Consider the following 20153-nt stretch of genomic DNA (forward strand, 5'->3'; position numbering starts at 1 on the left):
CTGCTAAGAAAAAGGGGTGGACATTTCATTTTTCAAGAGCTCACATCGAATTGGTTTAGAAATGTACACCTCTCGTATTACCACCGGGGGTTTACCACCTGAACAGTTCCTGTGAAAGGGGACAACTCCCGGCCACGTAGTACGGACATAGGGAAGACACCTAGCTTCATAGCAGATAAAGCTCATGGCATCGTCAATGCTGTATTTTGCTGGCTCTCCTATATCCTACTATAGTGTGACTGTAACTGATCTCTTACTTTGCAGCGCTTGCCTGTAACAGATCCCTTCCTTCTGCAGCTGTGTGCTTCTATCACAGCTGCGTGCTATAGCAGCCTATCTTACTTAGAACTCACCTGCCAGTTCTCCTGCGTGTTACAGCTGCACAGCTTGTCTATGCTAGATCTCCTGCTGTGTGCCCGCAACCTTTGGCCCGCTTGCTAATGTGGTGTGCATGCACTCTGCCTCATGCCTGTTATTCTGTGTACTTGCATCTGATGTTCTGCTAAAGCTGTGTGCCTGGCACTTGATATCTTGCCGAGAGCTAAAGCTTTGTGCCTGTACCTTATGTTGTAGGATTGCGAGCGCTCTGTTTCTGTGCCTGATGTGCTGCTGTCTTCTAAAGATAAGTGCATGTCACCTGATGATCGCTAAAGGGTAAAGCTGTATGTATTCACCTGATGCCTGTAGTGTCCTGCCAGGACACAGTCTAGTTGTTGCAGTGTAACCCTACACTAAACACCCACCCACCACAGACGTCACTGGGTCAGGTGACGCTGTTAATAAAAGACCCTGAGCGCACGTGCTCGAGGCCAGATCTGCTATCCCCTAACTGGTGTCCTGTGTCATCATTCCTTCCACCATGTGGGCCTAGGGCCCCAACACCACATTGGCGACGAGGGCGGTAGTGAAGCCACGCGTGCCACTACCATACATCCCGGAAAAAGGGGGAGAGGGCTGCCCGCCTGCAGGGCACCCCCTGTAGCAGGGCGCAGCGCGCTGAGAAGCCGGTGGGCACGTCGGAGCCCCACAGCCTACAGCGACCGTGCGGCCCACCGCACCAGCCTTAAAGGACGAGCCGACCGGAGCCTACCCGCGTCGGCCGCCACCATCCAACACCACCGGTGCCGAGCGGACCGCCCAGTGCCCACCTGAGATGGCCGCAAAGCAGAGACCCCCACCGGAGAGGTGCACCGGCCGGACGGAGCCCACCCGCCACGACCGCAGTCAGGAACTGGCCCGTCGGCCGAAGGTGAGCCGGGAGCGGGAGGTGACTCCCCCGGAAAACTGTGCACCAAAGCGGAGCCCACCCGCATGGCCTGCGTGGAACGCGGCCGATAATAAACTCACAATAAGGCAATGCCAGCGGAGCCCACCCGCGGCCTGCCTGCAGCACTCCCCGCCGCGCGGTGTGTGAAGCGCGGCAGGCGGGGAGAGTGAAAGCACTGAAGCGGAGCCTACCCGCTGCGATCCCTGACTGTGCCCGTGGTGTGCAAATGGAAAAAAACGCCCGCAGCGTACTACCACGAAGCGGAGCCCACCCGCAGGACATGGCGCTTGCCGCAAATAAACTCTCAACAAAGCAGCGCCGGCGGAGCCCACCCGCGGCCTGCCGGACACGTCTGCTGTCCCCCGGCCCGCGCAGCATGCAAGCAAAGGAGCTGCGGCGGGCGGGGAGAATTACAGGGATTAAGCGGAGCCCACCCGCTGCAATGAGGGATGCGGCCCTGAGTGAAGCGGTGAGCGACCGGCAGCGTGTGAAGAGCTGCCGGCGCTGAAAACAATCAGCGGAGCCCACCCGCGAGTGTACTGACCCCAGCTCTCCCCTGCCTGCGCAGCCCGAAAGACACTCACCGGCCTGGGAGCAGCCGCGAACAGTCGGGGCCCTGCCCCCACCCCCTCTCAACAATTAGAGCAAAGCACACTCACCGCATGGAGTGGAGCGGAGCGCTCCAGCCCTACACCAGACGTCCGTAATCAGCAGGAGCTCCAGCCCTTGGAAAGTCAACGGAGGCAGGACCTGCAAAAGAAAACGAACACGGGCAGAAAGTCTACCGGTCCAGAAGACTGTTGCTGGATTGGAGTCTGCAACACTGCCACCCAGTGGCTGTGTACAGGAACTGCACCAAAAGAATCCCAAGGGGAAAAACAAGCCTGCAACAAACCAAATAATGCAGCACAGAGCAAGCTGCCACAATTGAAACCTGCTGAAATGACAAACTGACACACCACAAGGAACTGCAACAAGCACTGCACGAACCCACGATGAGTCAGCAGCAGCAAGGGGCAACAGACTGAGTAACGCCCCAAGGAAAGCATCCAGTACCAAGCAGCAAGTAAATGCGCAACCACGCAGAAGACACCCACACACACCAGCAAAGCATCTGCAGATGCCACTTCCAGCGCGACGTGGGAAAGAGGCACGAACGCCTCACTAAGCTTCCAAGTACTGACAGAACGTCTGAGGGAAACGCCTGCCAAGCACTGGAAGAACGTCCAGGGAAAACGAGTGCTGAGGTCAAACGACGGAGAGAGCAGCGACGCCTTGTGGCCACAGGTGTTCACCGCAGCATCAACCACTCCCGCCAACGGTCCAAAGCAGCAAGTCCCTGACAACAGCCAAAGCAGCAAGTACCCAACGACTCGCAACAGGCGTCCAAGAATTCCACACCCGCACGACAGGACTGCGCAGCACTGCGCCAGAGCGTGCCAGGAATCAAGAGCACCAAAGTGACGCTACACAGCGACACGCCAACGCCACGGGACAGCACACAAAGGTCCCCAACAGAGACAGCGATGTCTCGCAGCAACCGGAGCCCCATCGTCAGCACGCATGGCAGCATGCACCAGAGTTGCACAAGGAGCAGTGACGCAACCCTCCTCCGCGCAGACAAAGCGCGCCAACGCCAAAACACCGTGACGGTGAATAGCGACCACAAAGAAAACAGCACAGCATGACAACTCATGCCCAAGATGAAAACCGACCACCCAGTATGGTCACCAAGGAAAGAAAAGCAGCAACAGAGAAGATACGACGACAGGTCTAGTCACCAAGCCAAGTGAAGACAGTGTCCTACCACATGGACAAGACCACGGGGACGACATGTAGAGGGCCCGCTACATGGAGAATCCTGGTTAGCATGAGAAAGCAAGAAAGAAGACCGGACCGCGTCGAAGAAGTGAACGAAGAGGAAGAATGGAGTAACACAACACCACTTCACAGAGGAGGAGAGAGAACCACAGCACACAGGAACATCGGTGCTGTCCAAGGAGCATCGCAACAGTCAGCACACAGGAACATCGGTACTGGCCAAGGAACATCGCAACATCCGTGTGGATCCCAGTAATCCCTACAACCTGCATTTGAGGAGACCAACCACTGAAGAACTGCATGGGTGCCCCGTGAACCTGAAGCTCGCCGAAGCAGAGCATACCCGAGCACTAGACAATCCACCCTTGTGGACTACACAAGACTCGACTGTGGCCATGTCCGAAGTTCGGCAGCGACCCGCACAGCCCACGCGATCATGTGGCAGTCCAGGGGACAAGGGCCTCGGCCGCATGTCCTGTGAGAGAGGAATCCGGATGGGAGAGGTGCAGCAGCGGCAGCTCCACGAGAGGCAACAGGAAGCATGAAGGCCCCAGGTAAACACCTGGCACCGAGAAACGGTCTGTTGAAGACACTGAACCCATGTCCTAACGGCAAGACCATCCTGGCGGATGACATCAACACCCCCGAGGACATCATGAGAGACTTGGCGGTGAGTCCGTTGGCAGTTCGGCAGCGACGCCTTTGCGCGGCTCATGCGAAGCCCGCACGGCCCACCCGGTCCCATCGTGTCTGGCAAGAGGGTCCTCCCAGCGTCTCTAGTGAGAGAAGAGTCCAAGCAGGAGAGGCCAGTCTTCGAGGCTCCAGTGAGAGAGGAGTCTGGCAAGGAAGGCAAGTCGGAAGTTACTTGGCCGGACGGAGATGTGAAGGCATCAAGATCAGCAAATCCAAATACAGACCCCTCGTGACATAGCCGTCTCCTACAACCAACAAGCGTTGTCATCCACTGGACTTGGAACACCTGCGAGACCCCTCAAGGGTCACACCCATTCTGCTCCCACTTCTCCAAGTGATGAACACTGTATATAAGCGTCAACACAGCAAGACAAGGATGATCTGAAGTACACCGCCGAGGTGAAGCTCATCTGACTGACTTTGTAATCCTGAAACTTTCAACATTCTCCCAGCGATCGCCTGAAGAAGATCTGTTGGGGCTATCAAATGTTATTATTCTGTTTTTCTTGCAGGTTGGACATTTGTTTTTCCTTTCATTAAAGTTGGGGAGGAATGTAGTGTCCTGCCAGGACACAGTCTAGTTGTTGCAGTGTAACCCTACACTAAACACCCACCCACCACAGACGTCGATGGGTCAGGTGACGCTGTTAATAAAAGACCCTGAGCGCACGTGCTCGAGGCCAGATCTGCTATCCCCTAACTGGTGTCCTGTGTCATCATTCCTTCCACCATGTGGGCCTAGGGCCCCAACACCACAATGCCCTACTAACATTTACAACTCTTCACCTCCACCTGCTGTCCAGCCAGTAGCTGAAGATGTGTACCTGCTGCAGATGTATGCAGGCACCCAGACCACTGCAGTCTATTGATGTGCACCAGATGTCCGGCTGAAGCTGTGCCCCCATCTGATCTCCCATGTTTGACCTAGGCAGTCCTGTAAATCCTATAGGTTTATGGCTGCAGGAGATGAGGATCTGCCCATATTCCTCTAGGTACAGCTCGGTGTTATCCAAACATCATCTCCCCTAATTGCCTCTGTAACACAGCAAACTATCCAACCCTGCAAGGTCCTCATCCCTCAGCCCTGGACACTCAGCCCACGTGCTGCTCCCTCCCTGGGATCAGTTGGTACTTTGAACTCGCCATTATGGCACTGAGACCTGCTGCAAATCCCACCCTTCCTACGGCACAGGAACAAGCAGACACTGAGTGCCTGCACCAGCAGACCCCTGCATCTCCAACCTGAGCCCCGCCCCCCGCAGACCCTGCCGATGGGGATCGTAAAGCTGGCCGCAGTGAGCCAGAAGGTGGTGCCACAGGCCATCAGCAGAACCACCCTGTAGGATTGCAAAATTAAGGAGAAGCCATGCAACACGCAGGGTGGCAGCTATGGGCTGCACACAGCTGTGCGGATTAGTGCACAACCCGGATCTGACCAGCCTGGCTGCCATCTTCAACTGCCTCACCCCCTTTGATAATAACTGCAAGAAATGCTCTCACATTTTCTATGAAAAGTTTGTGTTTCAAAGACAGCTTGTCAAAACACACTAGCGTAAAAAATATAAATATATATTTTTATTATACGTCTAAGCATGATCCTAGTTTTCCACTTGTCAATCTACAGTACTACAAAGTTATTCTTTTGAATTCTGTTATATAAAATATTACTGCTGTATGCTGTCAAATTTACTCTTTTTTTACACACTTAAGAAGCATTCTCTAAAGCAGGGCTACTCAAAGTGCGGTCCTCCTGACCTTTTCAAGTGACCCTCTCCCAATAAAAACAATACGCTTTGTTCACGACGTTAATTATGTCATGACTTGAGTCCGCCATCTTAAATTGGGGCAGTATTCATAAAAAATTATACGTAGCAATTCATCGGCAGTGAGCAGCGGCAACTGGAAATCAATGTTAATACTGTTGGGAGGGGACAATGGCGTGTTGGAGTAAGCAGTCGGGCAGCTTTTCTTCATGAACATGATGCCCACTTCATGAAAAGTAAAAATATGAGGGTGATATGTATTAAAACAAGGAGGGGGAAGGAGCAGGCAGCCTGAGACCGAGGAGAAGGAACAAAACACAGTACTAGGGGAGCCTGCTATGGGAGAAAAACAGTGAAGAACGGCTTTAGGAGTTTTTCATTGTCGAACATGTAAAATTTAAACACACACGTCCTACTTTTTAAGTACCATCCACACTGCCCTATAATCCTTATGTAGAACGCTGAAACTTTACGATTTAGTAAGTGCCTACTGCATGCCACGCATTTATTATAACAATGGAGAATGTAAAGCTTTTAAGTTTGTATTGCTTACTTTTTCTCATGCGATAAATTGTTAAGGTTTTAACTAACTAAACAATAAAAATTTATAATCATTATCATTATCTATAAGCCTTATGGCCAACCTTAGGGATGACTTATCAGTATTAAAAATGAGAGTTTAGGCCTGGCAAAAGGTTTATTTTGCCAGGTCGAAATGGCAGTTTAAAACTGCACTACAGACTGCAGTGGCAAACATGAGACATGTATTATAGCCTACTTTACTGGGTGGCACAATAAATGCTGCAGACCACTGGTAGCTTTTAATTTACAAGCCCTGGGTACATAGTACATGTAGTACCATTTACTATGGACTTAAAAGTAAATGTAATGTACCAATAAGGTGTATGCCAATTTTAGCATGTTTAAGGAAGCAAGCACAAGCATGTTACCAATGATTAGCAGGAGTTAATTGAGTCCAAAAAGTGAACAAAAACTGATTTAGGAAAGGAAGACAAAAATCTGGGGGGACCCTACAGAAACCACCCGGTTTAACTGGCAGAGGACCAAGAAGTATAGAAATAAAGGTGGAGAGAGTACAGATGGAGTAGAATTTGGCCAGAAGTTGGCAGTGAAGAACGTGCATAAACCACTTGGTGAGACTTGCTGATGATGGCTATTTATCAAATTCTAATAATTGTATCAGAAACCTGACATAAGGACATCTCAGAGCCCTTTATTGATAAAACATAAAAATAATTTTAAAAAATGAGATAATGGAAATGATGGCAATCCTTGCGAAATTACATTGCATTTAATAAAGTACAAATCAAAGACTTTATAGGTGTACTGTGTGTAGAAGTTACAGAATCGAACAGATGGTGGCGTGTATGTAAAAAAAAATCCCTAGACGAACACCATCAGAAGAGATCCAGTATACGGAGGCATCACACAAGTCTACAGTAAGGTCTTTGTAGAGTGCTTTCAGGCCAGTAAGTTGGGAAGGTATATTCCTCCGTCCGCTATAAGCACCAATAACTGTTGCTCTTCGCATAATGGGGTGGTAGTTTGACGTGCACTGTGTAGGTACTAACAACCCCTTATATGCATGGCTCCCATTCTCTATGTCAAGTGAAATGCAGAAGTGATGTACTGAGATTGTGCTTGCATCTGTTAAAGAGATTTATGTCTTAAATGGAGTACAGTCCTGAACATAGCACCTTGGCAAGGATGTAGACTAGCAACATGTCCTCAGCTGCACGGCAATATTCTTCTGTGAATATGTTATGTGTTATGTGACACTTATAATTAGTGGTGGGAATAACAGGCGTAATTCACTGCAGTGTAATTACATGGAAACTACTCGCAATTATGCGTAATTACGTGAGAAGAGTAATCCAGCATTTGGCAGAATTTATTTTAGGGCAGAATGCACCCTTGTGTCCAAAATGTGCCCATGATGCATTTTACGCTAATAAATAGCACTAAATGATACAAGGCATGAACAACAGTACCCAGCAGCCACTCACTCTGTCTTAATTCATTCTTCCTGTGCTCATAAAGTAGGATTTTTGCACCAAATCTCGCTTAATTTTGCAATCTGGCGTAATTTCAGTAAATTGCATCACAAGAGTTACGCATTATTGCTGAAGTCATTCTGATTACTCCGACATAATAAAAATTCCTTCTAGGCCTACTTAAAATTCTCACCCACACGGGGGTCTCAAGGTGCACAGAATGTAGTGTACTGCGGAAACAATACAGAAAAATTATGGGAAAGCATGCTAAAAACCCCCATAGTTCAGCAGTATTTCCGAAAATGGACATCCCTACATTGTGACATTTGCCACCTGCTCTGACAAATGGAAGTATTGCTTTCATTCATCAGGTTACAAACTTTCTGCATGTGAGACACAGCCTCATTCATCAGTGGACGACAGTACTATTCACTTTCCCTTTACAAGACTGGAACTCACAACAACTCTTACCACATTCCGCAGTGCAGGCTTAGCACTTGGCCATGATACAAAACGGCTAGTCAATTGATAGTTATTAAATATAGTTTAAGACAATTGCTGCTTTCAATATCTGCAACGCTTAGTTCAACCGTATATAAAGAGAAAATTGTCTTTTCATGAAATCCCATACTATGATCATTTCCCACTTTATGTCGTTTAATAGAAAATGTGCCTAATTAAACCTATATTTTAAGTTTTGAAAATGGATTTATAAGTGCAGATGATAATGAACCACTTAATTACATATCAATGAGCCTGGTGTTAAATTGTGCCCGGTATGATTCTGGAAAAGTAGTTGGCTAGCAGTGAGAAGGGAAGAAATAAATGTTAAAGAAATATTATCAAGCTGTATTTTTTCATGAGGGAATACTGTGAGTGTGCATCGGTTTTATGCCTGAAGGGCTGTGCCTGGGGAGAGATAATAATGAAATGTGCCACGGGAAAATAGAGAAAATGATATAACTAATATGGCACTTCGTTCTGAATGTAATTTTCCAAGGAGTGCATTTGAGAAATGTATGCAAGATGGAAAAGTCTACATTAAATACCAAAATATGTCCTACAAAAAATTGACCCTTATCGTGTGTCATGTTAGAAATGGGGGACTCTAGTTGGCCGTGGTATGCACCCTGTCCAAGTCGGGACTCTTCCTTCTAGTCAGCGTAAAGGAGTTACACACCTAAGATAACCCCTGCTCACCCCTTGGTAGCTTGGCATGAGCAGTCAGGCTTATCTCAGAGGCCATGTGTAAAGTATTTGTACATAACACACTCAGTAACAAAGTGAAAACACTACAAATGGACACCACACCAGTTTAGAAAAATAAAGTATCTTTATCTAAACCAAAAAAGACCAAAACGACAAAAATCCAACATACACAACTCAAAATATGCTGTTAAAAAGGTTTCAAGCAAATGTGACCATAGAACTCTATGCATGCAGTTATTTTACACAAAGTACCTTAAATGCATCAAACTCCTCAAGCCAAAACAGCTGCAGAGGAGGGAAGCATCGGAAGACACAGCCACGAGCAGGCGCTGCGCTGCGCCAGAAAAACAGGTGCTGGAAGGGTGAAGCGCAAAATTTTGATGTCTTCACGCAATTCTTTGCAGCAGCACCAACCTCCAAGGGCCCCGAACTGGGTTTGACACCACAAGGCAGGTCATAACTCCTAGCAATGGAGTTCAGGGATGCTACAGGTGAAGTCTTTGTGTCCTTGAGACTTCTTAATAGGAAGCAAGCTCTACTTCAAGCCCTTGGAGAATCTTCTCAGTCAAGATACAGCCAAGTAAAAGTCCAGTCCTTTCCATTGCCCATAGACAGCAGCAGCAGCAACTGCAGGCCAACCCAGCAGAGCCACACACAGCTAATGGGCAGTACTCCTCCTGAATACTCTTCAGCTCTTCTTCTTGGCAGGGTCCTCTTTATCCAGAAGTGTTCCTAAAGTCTGGGTTTTAGGTCCAATACAATACCCCTTTTGGCCTTTGACATCTTTGTAGTTTACAAGTTTCTGCCTTGTCTGGCCTTGGCTCCAGACACACTCCAGGGGGGTGAAGACAGCATTGCGAGAGGACAGGAACAGCCCTATTCAGGTGCAAGTGACAGCTCCTCCCAACACTCTAGCTCAGGAAGGACATCAGCATATGCAGGGACATCTCAACTCCCTTTGTGTGATGTCTAGAGTGAATGCACAAACAAGCCCCTGTCAGTATAAACCAGATTTTGATTCCACAGGCAGGCAGAGGCACAGTATGGTTCAAGAAAATGCCCACTTTCTAAAAGTGAAACCAAAGGTGGTGATGGACGGATCGTTGACAATACAAACACTCACCCCCAGTCAACTGATCTGGGTTTAATCCATCACCGTTCTTTAGCTCACTCCGCCACCCCAGTTCAGACATGGCCATATGCGAATCAGTCTGACCCTGTGCCTCATGGGAACAGTCCAGCCCGAACTGCCGAGCCTAGTCTTCCCTGGACCGGAATCGAGCTTCCCAGGACCGGTTTCTGGCATTACAGCCGTCTTCAGCCGGGCTTGCTTGACTCCAGTGGCAAAGTGAGCAAGGGACTCACGTCTGAGCATACCCTGCCAACTTAGGGCGAACAAAGAAAAACCAAAGGTGGTGATGGACGGAGCGTTGACAATACAAACCCTCACCCCCAGTCAACTGATCTGGGTTTAATCCATCACCGTTCTTTAGCTCACTCCGCCACCCCAGTTGAGACATGGCCATATGCAAATCAGTCTGACCCTGTGCCTCATGGGAACAGTCCAGCCCGAACTGCCAAGCCTAGTCTTCCCTGGACCGGAATCAAGCTTCCCTGGACCGGTTTCTGGCATTACAGCCGTCTTCAGCCGGGCTTGCTTGACTCCAGTGGCAAAGTGAGCAAGGGACTCACGTCTGAGCATACCCTACCAACCTAGGGCGAACAAAGAAAAACCAAAGGTGGTGATGGACGGAGCGTTGACAATACAAACACTCACCCCCAGTCAACTGATCTGGGTTTAATCCATCACCGTTCTTTAGCTCACTCCGCCACCCCAGTTCAGACATGGCCATATGCAAATCAGTCTGACCCTGTGCCTCATGGGAACAGTCCAGCCCGAACTGCCAAGCCTAGTCTTCCCTGGACCGGAATCAAGCTTCCCAGGACCGGTTTCTGGCATTACAGCCGTCTTCAGCCGGGCTTGCTTGACTCCATTGCCAAAGTGAGCAAGGGACTCACGTCTGAGCATACCCTACCAACTTAGGGCAAACAAAGAAAAACCAAAGGTGGTGATGGACGGAGCGTTGACAATACAAACACTCACCCCCAGTCAACTGATCTGGGTTTAATCCATCACCGTTCTTTAGCTCACTCCGCCACCCCAGTTCAGACATGGCCATATGCAAATCAGTCTGACCCTGTGCCTCATGGGAACAGTCCAGCCCGAACTGCCAAGCCTAGTCTTCCCTGGACCGGAATCAAGCTTCCCAGGACCGGTTTCTGGCATTACAGCCGTCTTCAGCCGGGCTTGCTTGACTCCAGTGGCAAAGTAAGCAAGGGACTCACGTCTGAGCATACCCTGCCAACTTAGGGCGAACAAAGAAAAAACAAAGGTGGTGATGGACGGAGCGTTGACAATACAAACACTCACCCCCAGTCAACTGATCTGGGTTTAATCCATCACAGTTCTTTAGCTCACTCCGCCAACCCAGTTCAGACATGGCCATATGCAAATCAGTCTGACCCTGTGCCTCATGGGAACAGTCCAGCCCGAACTGCCAAGCCTAGTCTTCCCTGGACCGGAATCAAGCTTCCCAGGACCGGTTTCTGGCATTACAGCCGTCTTCAGCCGGGCTTGCTTAACTCCAGTGGCAAAGTGAGCAAGGGACTCACGTCTGAGCATACCCTGCCAACTTAGAGCGAACAAAGAAAAACCAAAGGGGGTGATGGACGGAGCGTTGACAATACAAACACTCACCCCCAGTCAACTGATCTGGGTTTAATCCATCACCGTTCTTTAGCTTACTCTGCCACCCCAGTTCAGACATGGCCATATGCAAATCAGTCTGACCCTGTGCCTCATGGGAACAGTCCAGCCCGAACTGCCAAGCCTAGTCTTCCCTGGACCGGAATCAAGCTTCCCAGGACCGGTTTCTGGCATTACAGCCGTCTTCAGCCGGGCTTGCTTGACTCCAGTGGCAAAGTGAGCAAGGGACTCACGTCTGAGCATACCCTGCCAACTTAGGGCGAACAAAGAAAAACCAAAGGTGGTGATGGACGGAGCGTTGACAATACAAACACTCACCCCTAGTCAACTGATCTGGGTTTAATCCATCACCGTTCTTTAGCTCACTCTGCCACCCCAGTTCAGACATGGCCATATGCAAATCAGGCTGACCCTGTGCCTCATGGAAACAGTCCAGCCCGAACTGCCAAGCCTAGTCTTCGCTGGTCCGGAATCAAGCTTCCCAGGACCGGTTTCTGGCATTACAGCCGTCTTCAGCCGGGCTTGCTTGACTCCAGTGGCAAAGTGAGCAAGGGACTCACGTCTGAGCATACCCTGCCAACTTAGGGCGAACAAAGAAAAACCAAAAGGTTTTTTGCAATTTTCAACCCGAGTGTGCTGGGGATGCTCAGACGTGAGTCCCAGGCTCTCCACACCACTGGAGTCAAGCTATCCAGGCTGATGAAGGCTGATAGCCAGAAACCGGTCCTTGGATGCTTGATTCCGGTCTGGGAAAGACTTGGCTTGGTAGTTCGGACTGGACTGTTCCCATGAGGCACAGGGTCAGAGCTGATTGCATATAGCCAGTGTCTAACCCAGGGTGGTGTGGAGTGCAAAAAACGATGGATTTAGGCCCAGATCCTTGTACTGGGGTTAATGTATGACATTGTTCTACATTCTCTCCATCAACTGTGTTTTTTGCATTTTTCACCCCGAGTGTGCTGGGGATGCTCAGACGTGAGTCCCAGGCTCTCCACACCACTGGAGTCAAGCTAAAGCTATCCAGGCTGATGAAGGCTAATAGCCAGAAACCGGTCCTTGGATGCTTGATTCCGGTCTGGGAGAGACATGGCTTGGTAGTTCGGACTGGACTGTTCCCATGAGGCACAGGGTCAGAGCTGATTTGCATATAGCCAGTGTCTAACCCAGGGTGGTGTAGAGTGCAAAATAACGATGGATTTAGGCCCAGATCCTTGTACTGGGGTGAATGTATGACATTGTTCTACATTCTGTCCATCAACTGTGTTTTTTGCAATTTTCACCCCGAGTGTGCTGGGGATGCTCAGACGTGAGTCCCAGGCTCTCCACACCACTGGAGTCAAGCTATCCAGGCTGATGAAGGCTGATAGCCAGAAACCGGTCCTTGGGTGCTTGATTCCGGTCTGGGAAAGACATGGCTTGGTAGTTCGGACTGGACTGTTCCCATGAGGCACAGGGTCAGAGCTGATTTGCATATAGCCAGTGTCTAACCCAGGGTGGTGTGGAGTGCAGAAAAACGATGGATTTAGGCCCAGATCCTTGTACTGGGGTGAATGTATGACATTGTTCTACATTCTGTCCATCAACTGTGTTTTTTGCACTTTCTAAAAGTGGCATTTTCAAACACAATTTAAATACCACCTTTACTAAAAGATGTGTTCTATCCTTGTAGATGTATTACTTTGTCATAAAGGTTCCCATCTATTTGTCCTTTGTTCACACAGTTTATGGGGCCCATGATGCCAAATGAACCCAAAAACTGCAGATGTCATGCACTGAATGGACATACACAAAAATGAGGGAGATTATGCATTAGTCTCCTGACTCTGTGTTGTCAGAGTGTATCCAACATGAAGCCCTGTGTCCAGGCCATGGAGGGCTGCAGCATATTAAACTGTTTGAGTGCAGCAGCTGCAACCAGGGGCTATGCCTATTGGCCTTACCATGTCAATTAAGCCTAATGACCTGTAGAAATGGGGCCATTTGTTAGCTTTCGGTCTATTCTTTCAGACAGCATTACCTTTTCCTCTACAGTATCTTTTCCCCCCCAAAAAACTTACACATTTGAATGGTGATTTATTTTTGGCTCTTTCAACAGTAATAATAATAAAATGTATGGCACACCTTCAAAAATATCACTTGTAAACATCAGCATCAGTAAGTCTTAATACATTTTGAATTTGTAATGCAGGCATTGGGTGGCAACATTTAGGTGATGGTATCTTTTCTTTTTACTTTTTTATTTTTGGGTCATAGGCTTGCAATAAAAAAAGAATAAAACACAATACACCAACTTGCCAATGACACACCTTTTTGAATGTGAACATTAAATGCAATGGTCTTGAAAATAATGACAATGAACGCCTCAATCACTAGAGATAGAACATTGATCTTGCTCCTCCTCAGTTTTGATGTCATTATGGTTACCTTCAGATGATCACAACTATCTGCTTACTATCAAATGGTGAGTGAAAGATGAAAGACAACTTTATCCAACAGAGAAACAAAAACAGCAGTTCCTATTTCTTCCTCTCTGCCCTCTTCATGTGCTAATTCGGGTTGAAGAGAATACACATAGTTTCCCGCAGATCAGTCACCTGGACATTGTTTCTGCCTGGTGTCAAGCGAACATCAGTCCCACATGCTTTCTCAAGGCATGCCCTTCTGAGAAGCTCCCCTTTAGGAGTTGGGAGTTCTTTCTGAATCTGTGTGAAGCTGTGCTGCATTGCATTAAAGGGAGAGAGAAGTGCACCATATCTACTAAGATAAAGCACACTTCTGCTTTCTCATTGTACTGGTGCACTTCAGACAGACTAGTGGCAAATCAGGAACCTTGCTCCATTGTGCAGTACAAGAGTTGATAACAAAAAACAACTAGATGATGGCAACACTTGGTGACATAGCCACACAGGAGCGCTGCCTCTTGCTTCTATCATGGAGTGTGAATGGACTGGGCAACTGTTTAAAGTAGGGTGTACTTAAGAAATGTTTAAATCAATATATTCCAGACCATATACTGCTACAGGAGACACACTTGGTGGGAAATATCTGTGGATTCTTGGGAAGAGGAAAATATAAGGTCCTGGCACACTCAGGTTTCTCCTCGGGCTCTAGAGAGGTGAGCGTTTTGGTCAGGAGGTTGCTCCCTTATACTGTGCTCCAGACATGTCTGAACCTCAATGGGGGATTTGAGGCAGTCAGAGGTTAATGGAATCGAAAGACACTGTTGTTGGTCTCGTGTTCCCTGCCTCCAAATTTGCAAAAACCCAAACTCTTTGCAAGGGCAATGGAACTTTTGGATCTGAGGAAGAAGGACCACCCGCACAAAATACAATACTCATATGCGGCCAACATAATTTACAGACGTTATACAAAAACAAAAAGGTGGTGAGGCCTATTTCCGAATGCACATCTTAGTACTCAATCAACCGGAAAGTAACACTGATGTACACTCCAATGTGGTGCTCTGAAAGCAATAAGTCTCCCTCCACCCTCCAAGAGACAGAATAAGGAAAAAGATCTCCGTTGAAATCGCAAATAATATGCTCATATGCCGAGGCACACCAAATTCAGTCCATTCTGTAATATACAATACCAAAAGGGGATGATGGGCGGAGCGTTTGAGCAAATCAAACACTCACCCCCAGTCAACTGATCTGGGTTTAATCCATCACCATTCTTTAGCTCACTCCGCCACCCCAGTTCAGACATGGCCATATGCAAATCAGTCTGACCTTGTGCCTCATGGGAACAGCCCAGCCCGAACTGCCAAGCCATGTCTTCCCTGGACCGGAAACAAGCATCCTGGGACCGGTTTCGGATTCATAATCCTCATCAGCCAGGCTATCTTGAATCCAGTGGCAAAGTGAGCAAGGGACTCACGTCTGAGCATACCCAGCCAACTTAGGGTGAACAAAGCGAAGCCCTGATAAGCCTGGAGCAACCGGGAACCGGCATGTGTCCTATCTGTTGCAAGTTCAGTTTAGGAGCGGACCACAGGCAGGAAGAGGTAGGGGCATACCCGGTGATTAAACACACTATGGTTAAAAGGATACAGCATCGCTGGCTATGGTACAGAATCTGGTATGAAGTGGTTGCACATGGCCATAATAGAAGGAGGTATGGTATTTCTGTATCTGTGAGAGGGATGTTGTGTCAAAAAACAAACACACATATATATATATATATATATATATATATATATATATATATATATATATATATATATATATATATATATATATATATATATATATATATATATATATATATATATATATATATATATATATATATATATATAAAAAAGAAGCTTGTGTTGTTACTAAAAAAAGAATGAATTATTATCAATGTTTAACCCTTTTAATCATTAATTTTACCTTCTGCTACACAGGAACATTTGGGACGGCAAAACCTTGGTATTTCCCATTAACACTCTCCTACTGGAAGCAGTTGTGTGGAGCAGAGAACAGAAGGAAGCATTACCTTAACTCAAATATGGCGTTTTTTAATGGAAACCTGAGCCATAAAGGTATGTGATCAAGGTATTGTAATATTGCAAAGGAAGTTGATTATTGAGTGTTAATTACTATTTTAAAGCCAGGCATGGAGATTTAAAATGGACCTCGCTCTCATCTTGTCTGCCAATTTTTCTATTGTGGTAAAAGTGCTAAGTGCAAAGTGCCTCTGGCTGTATCAACAGACTGGAAGCAGAATCTGAGTATTTTATTGTTCACTAAACAAAGGCAAAAAACACAGGCCCAGATCCTTGTACTGGGGTGAATGCATGACATTGTTCTACATTCTGTCCATCAACTGTGTTTTTCACTAAACAAAGGCAACAGAGATCATGAGGACAATCCACACAAGAGGGATGCTTGGCCTGATGTTAACAGCAGGTCGCCAAAGACATTGAAACGTGTTGTTTTGATTTTGAAGCTAGATTGATGAGAGCCTAGGTTTTTTTTGTTTTCCTGAATGTGAACACTTTGTCAAGAATGCTGCACTTGTGTATAATTTCTGTGAAGAAGCTTTAGTTGTTTGGATCAGTTGGGTTGAGCATAGGTATTTTGTGAGGAGTGAAGTAATATGCAAGTGTTCAATACTGTGAAAACCCCATCTATGTGAATGGAGCTACTGATGGATGCAGATTAAGATTGACTTGGATCTCTTCAAGTGTGCCTGCAATGACTGTGGGACAGTGATCACAAGTCGATCCCAGTAGTGAGGTATGCTATATTCTATATTCAATGGAAAAGAAGCTGCTAATGAATGTCTGTGTCAGATGTGTAGCTGCAAATGAGTTTACGTGTTTGCTGAGGGCTGCAGATGACCTAATTGTCTGTGCTTATAGTTAGTTGCAGTGTCCCTGTGCTCAGGGAATGATTATTGCTGCGATGAAGTGGAAATTTAGAGTGATTTGCACCATTTTGATGAGTATCCATGAACTGTATATGATTAATTGGACTTTCGAAGACCATTGCTTTTATAACTGAAGATGAGTTTGTGGTATAGGATGCTTAAGTGTTTGTGGGCTAATTTTTTGCTTGTTGGTTGAGGGATTTGAGCCAGGTCATACCCCCTAAAAAGTCCACCTCATCCCAGTCCTTATATTAGTGAGGTGATCAGGCATCTGAAATGCTTGTCTGTTTTTTATTTTTAGTACATAAAACCCTCCCACCCTTTGCCATGCCTGCTTGTTTTTCTGTCCCTAGACGGGCTGTTGGAAAGCGATGTGCTGTTGGAAGCAGTCTATGTCACTACAATTTTTGTTTTTCCCAAAAAGGGTGCCATTTCACTTACTCGCTGTGTTTGTTGTTATATTTGTGCCCTTGTTGGTGGATCGTGCTATTCGTAGTGTATGTTTCGGTAGGTTGTGTACTTGCTCTGCTTGGAACCACGCTCCCTGTGCATGTGCTTGCCTGGGGCAGGAAGCATTCTGGGTGGTTGAGGGCAGGCAGTTTGGGCGCAGGAGAAATTCTAGCAGCACCTGGCCCAGTAGCTATGTCTACATTGTATGTGGATGAGGGGGAGGCAGCACGCTGTCTTTTAGCTGCCAAGGTTGAGACTTGGTTGCTAGGAAGCAGTTATAAATAATAAGTTGTTAATGTACGCTTCCTGATTGACTCTTACAATCATGGGGGAGGAGGAGTCTGCGCCTATGGCGACTTTTTGGCAAACCTGGATTTGGAGGGCACATATTTTCATGTGTCTGTTCATCAAGAAAGCGAGCGGTTTCTGAAGTTTGCTGTGCACAGGGCTCATTGTCAGTTTCATGTGTTGCCTTTCAGACTCTCCACCGCTCCCTGCACTTTTAACAATGTATAAGCTCTGGATGTGGGGAGTTTGCAGTTTTGAGGTATCTCTGTTTTTTCCTATGTTGATGATTGTTTGATTTCTGCTTCCTGGTCACTCTGGTAATTGTACCCTCTTGGGATCTGCCATTTGTCCTGAGGGTCTTTAATTGTCCCCTTTTGAGCCCTTGCTGGAAAACAATTTGTTGTGGTTGTTTGCTAACTTGGCCTTCCTGTTGGCCATTACTTCATCTCGGAGAATGGGGGAATTGGTGGCCTTGCTTATATCGTTTCCCTATTTGCAGTTTCTACCAGACAGGGTGGTTTTCCGTCTGGATCCAGCCTTTCTCCCTAACGTCTCCTCTAAATTTCATTTACAACAGGAGGTTGTCCTTCCTCATTTTCCAGGGGGAGAGATACCCTGGTTCCTTCTGTATTGGAAGTCCAGATAGCCCTTCATATTTATCTGCAGCGTATCGAAGGCTTTTGTCTTTCCCCTGCTCCGTTAGTGTCTTGTGAGGGAGTGACTAAGGTGAAGAAGGTGTCTACTTCCACCATTAGCAGGTGGGTGTGCTTGGCAGTTTGCAGTCTTATAAGTATACAGGGCTGGCTCCTCCAACTCATATTCAGGGATGCTCCACTCGCTCTGTGTCTGCTTCCTGGGATGAGGTGGCAGGTGTCTCTATCCCTGAGATTTGTAGGGTGGCAACCTGGCAATCGCATTAAATTTTTATCAAGCATGATTGTATTGATTTTTTGCATACTTTTGTGGACAATTTTGCTGTTGGCATTATGTACGCAGCTATGTCTTAAAGCTTGTTTTGATTAAACTTTATGTTCAGCATGTATCTTTGGTGTAATTTTTTATCTTTGTGTTTTGGTTTGTGCTTTCCTCACTAACCTAAGGACTGGGACGTGGAAGTCCTATGAGTGGGTAATGTGTCTTTACTCATCAGTAATATTTATTACCACGATTAAGGTCCTCCTCATCCCAGTCCTGTTCCCTTCCTCACCCCCTCCCACCCGCTGTTGTTGTGTCTGGTCTTGTTAATAGCAGGCATGGTGGAGAGTGTAAGGGTTTATATACTAAAAATAAAAACCTCCCAGCATTTCAGAGGCCTGTCTTTAGGCAGGATTGCCTCACTAATGTACGGACTGGGACGAGGAAGACCATAATCAGGGTAATGAAGATTATCAGCAAGTAACAGCACATTTCTCAGCACTCTCTTTTGTTTTTGCTTATGGTTTCTGTGAATCATTGTTTGTAGGTAAATCTGCTGTCCCACCACAATGGTACACACGTTTCTACAGCTCTGGAGGTGGTAGCTGCAAGCAAATCCACATTCTTGTGGGGAAAATTGCAGGTTGATCAGTAGTTAGTGTGTTAGCTTGATTATTAATGCTTGGAAGGACAGCTTTACGATCGATCTGAATCGGGGGAATTGCCTTTTTTCTTTCTGCTTAGCTTTGCAGTGGTGATAGCAATATTAAAGTGGAGGAACTTAGTGGGAAAGTTGATAGATTAGAGGATGTGCCTGGAGAGCTGGGTGCAGAATGTGGAAGATTGTGGGGGAGGTAGTGGGTTAAAGTAGCAAATGACGTGGAAAGGAATATGCAGACAGAGTCACATCAGGAGAGGGTGTGTACAGGTTGCCAATGAGATATTTAGTTTACATGTGTGCAGCTAACTGTTCTAAGGGGAAAAGCCATTGGGAAGGGGGTAAAGCTAAGAATAAATTAGAGGTTACGGACAAATTCAATGAAATGCTTGTGGTTAGAGTGTTGCTTAAGGGGATGGGAGATCATCTTAACATTCCCAATTGACAAAATGTCAATAATAGTTCAATTTTTTTAACCCTAATATCCAGTAATTTATTATTTACTTTCAAGCTAAAATAATAATTCAAATGCTACTTATTGGTTCCTACTTGGACACTTTCCTACAAAAACGCTGTAAATCTTATTGAAGATGTGGGTTCACGTTTTGGTGGCAGTGGAGAAGATTAATTTCTACTAATTGATCACCTTTCTTCGAAATGGTCAACTTCCAATATGGTAGCGATTTTACATGATTGATCAGCTTACTGTTGATAGTAACACCTCATCTTATGGTTTCATCCTTAAATGGATTCATTCATAAATGCAGTAGCTTCTCTGTTTGCTGTTTTTACTATTGTGACATATGTTGCTCTTCTCTTGCTTAGCTGATTTAGCCTTACTGTTTCCTTTAAAAGTCTCAAATTGAATCTCGTAATTTACAGCGAACCTCCAAGAGGGCACCCAACAGTTCCAACGTCTCTTCCTGTCGATTGCACCTGGGACCAGGGG

The 20153-nt window shown here is 46.7% G+C and overlaps 1 protein-coding gene across 1 annotated transcript in view; it reads left to right on the forward strand.

Moving 5' to 3' along the window:
- Nucleotides 1-20153, forward strand: part of ABCA13 (ATP binding cassette subfamily A member 13) — a 2470580-nt gene that overhangs the window by 905937 nt on the left and 1544490 nt on the right. Inside the window, exon 28 of the mRNA XM_078686273.1 lies at nt 15926-16063. Within this exon, the coding sequence (XP_078542399.1) occupies nt 15926-16063 (138 nt within the window). The remainder of the gene's footprint in view (nt 1-15925; nt 16064-20153) is intronic.

This window comes from Lissotriton helveticus, chromosome 4_1 (genome assembly GCF_964261635.1).
Source record: "Lissotriton helveticus chromosome 4_1, aLisHel1.1, whole genome shotgun sequence".
Lineage (NCBI taxonomy): Eukaryota > Metazoa > Chordata > Amphibia > Caudata > Salamandridae > Lissotriton > Lissotriton helveticus.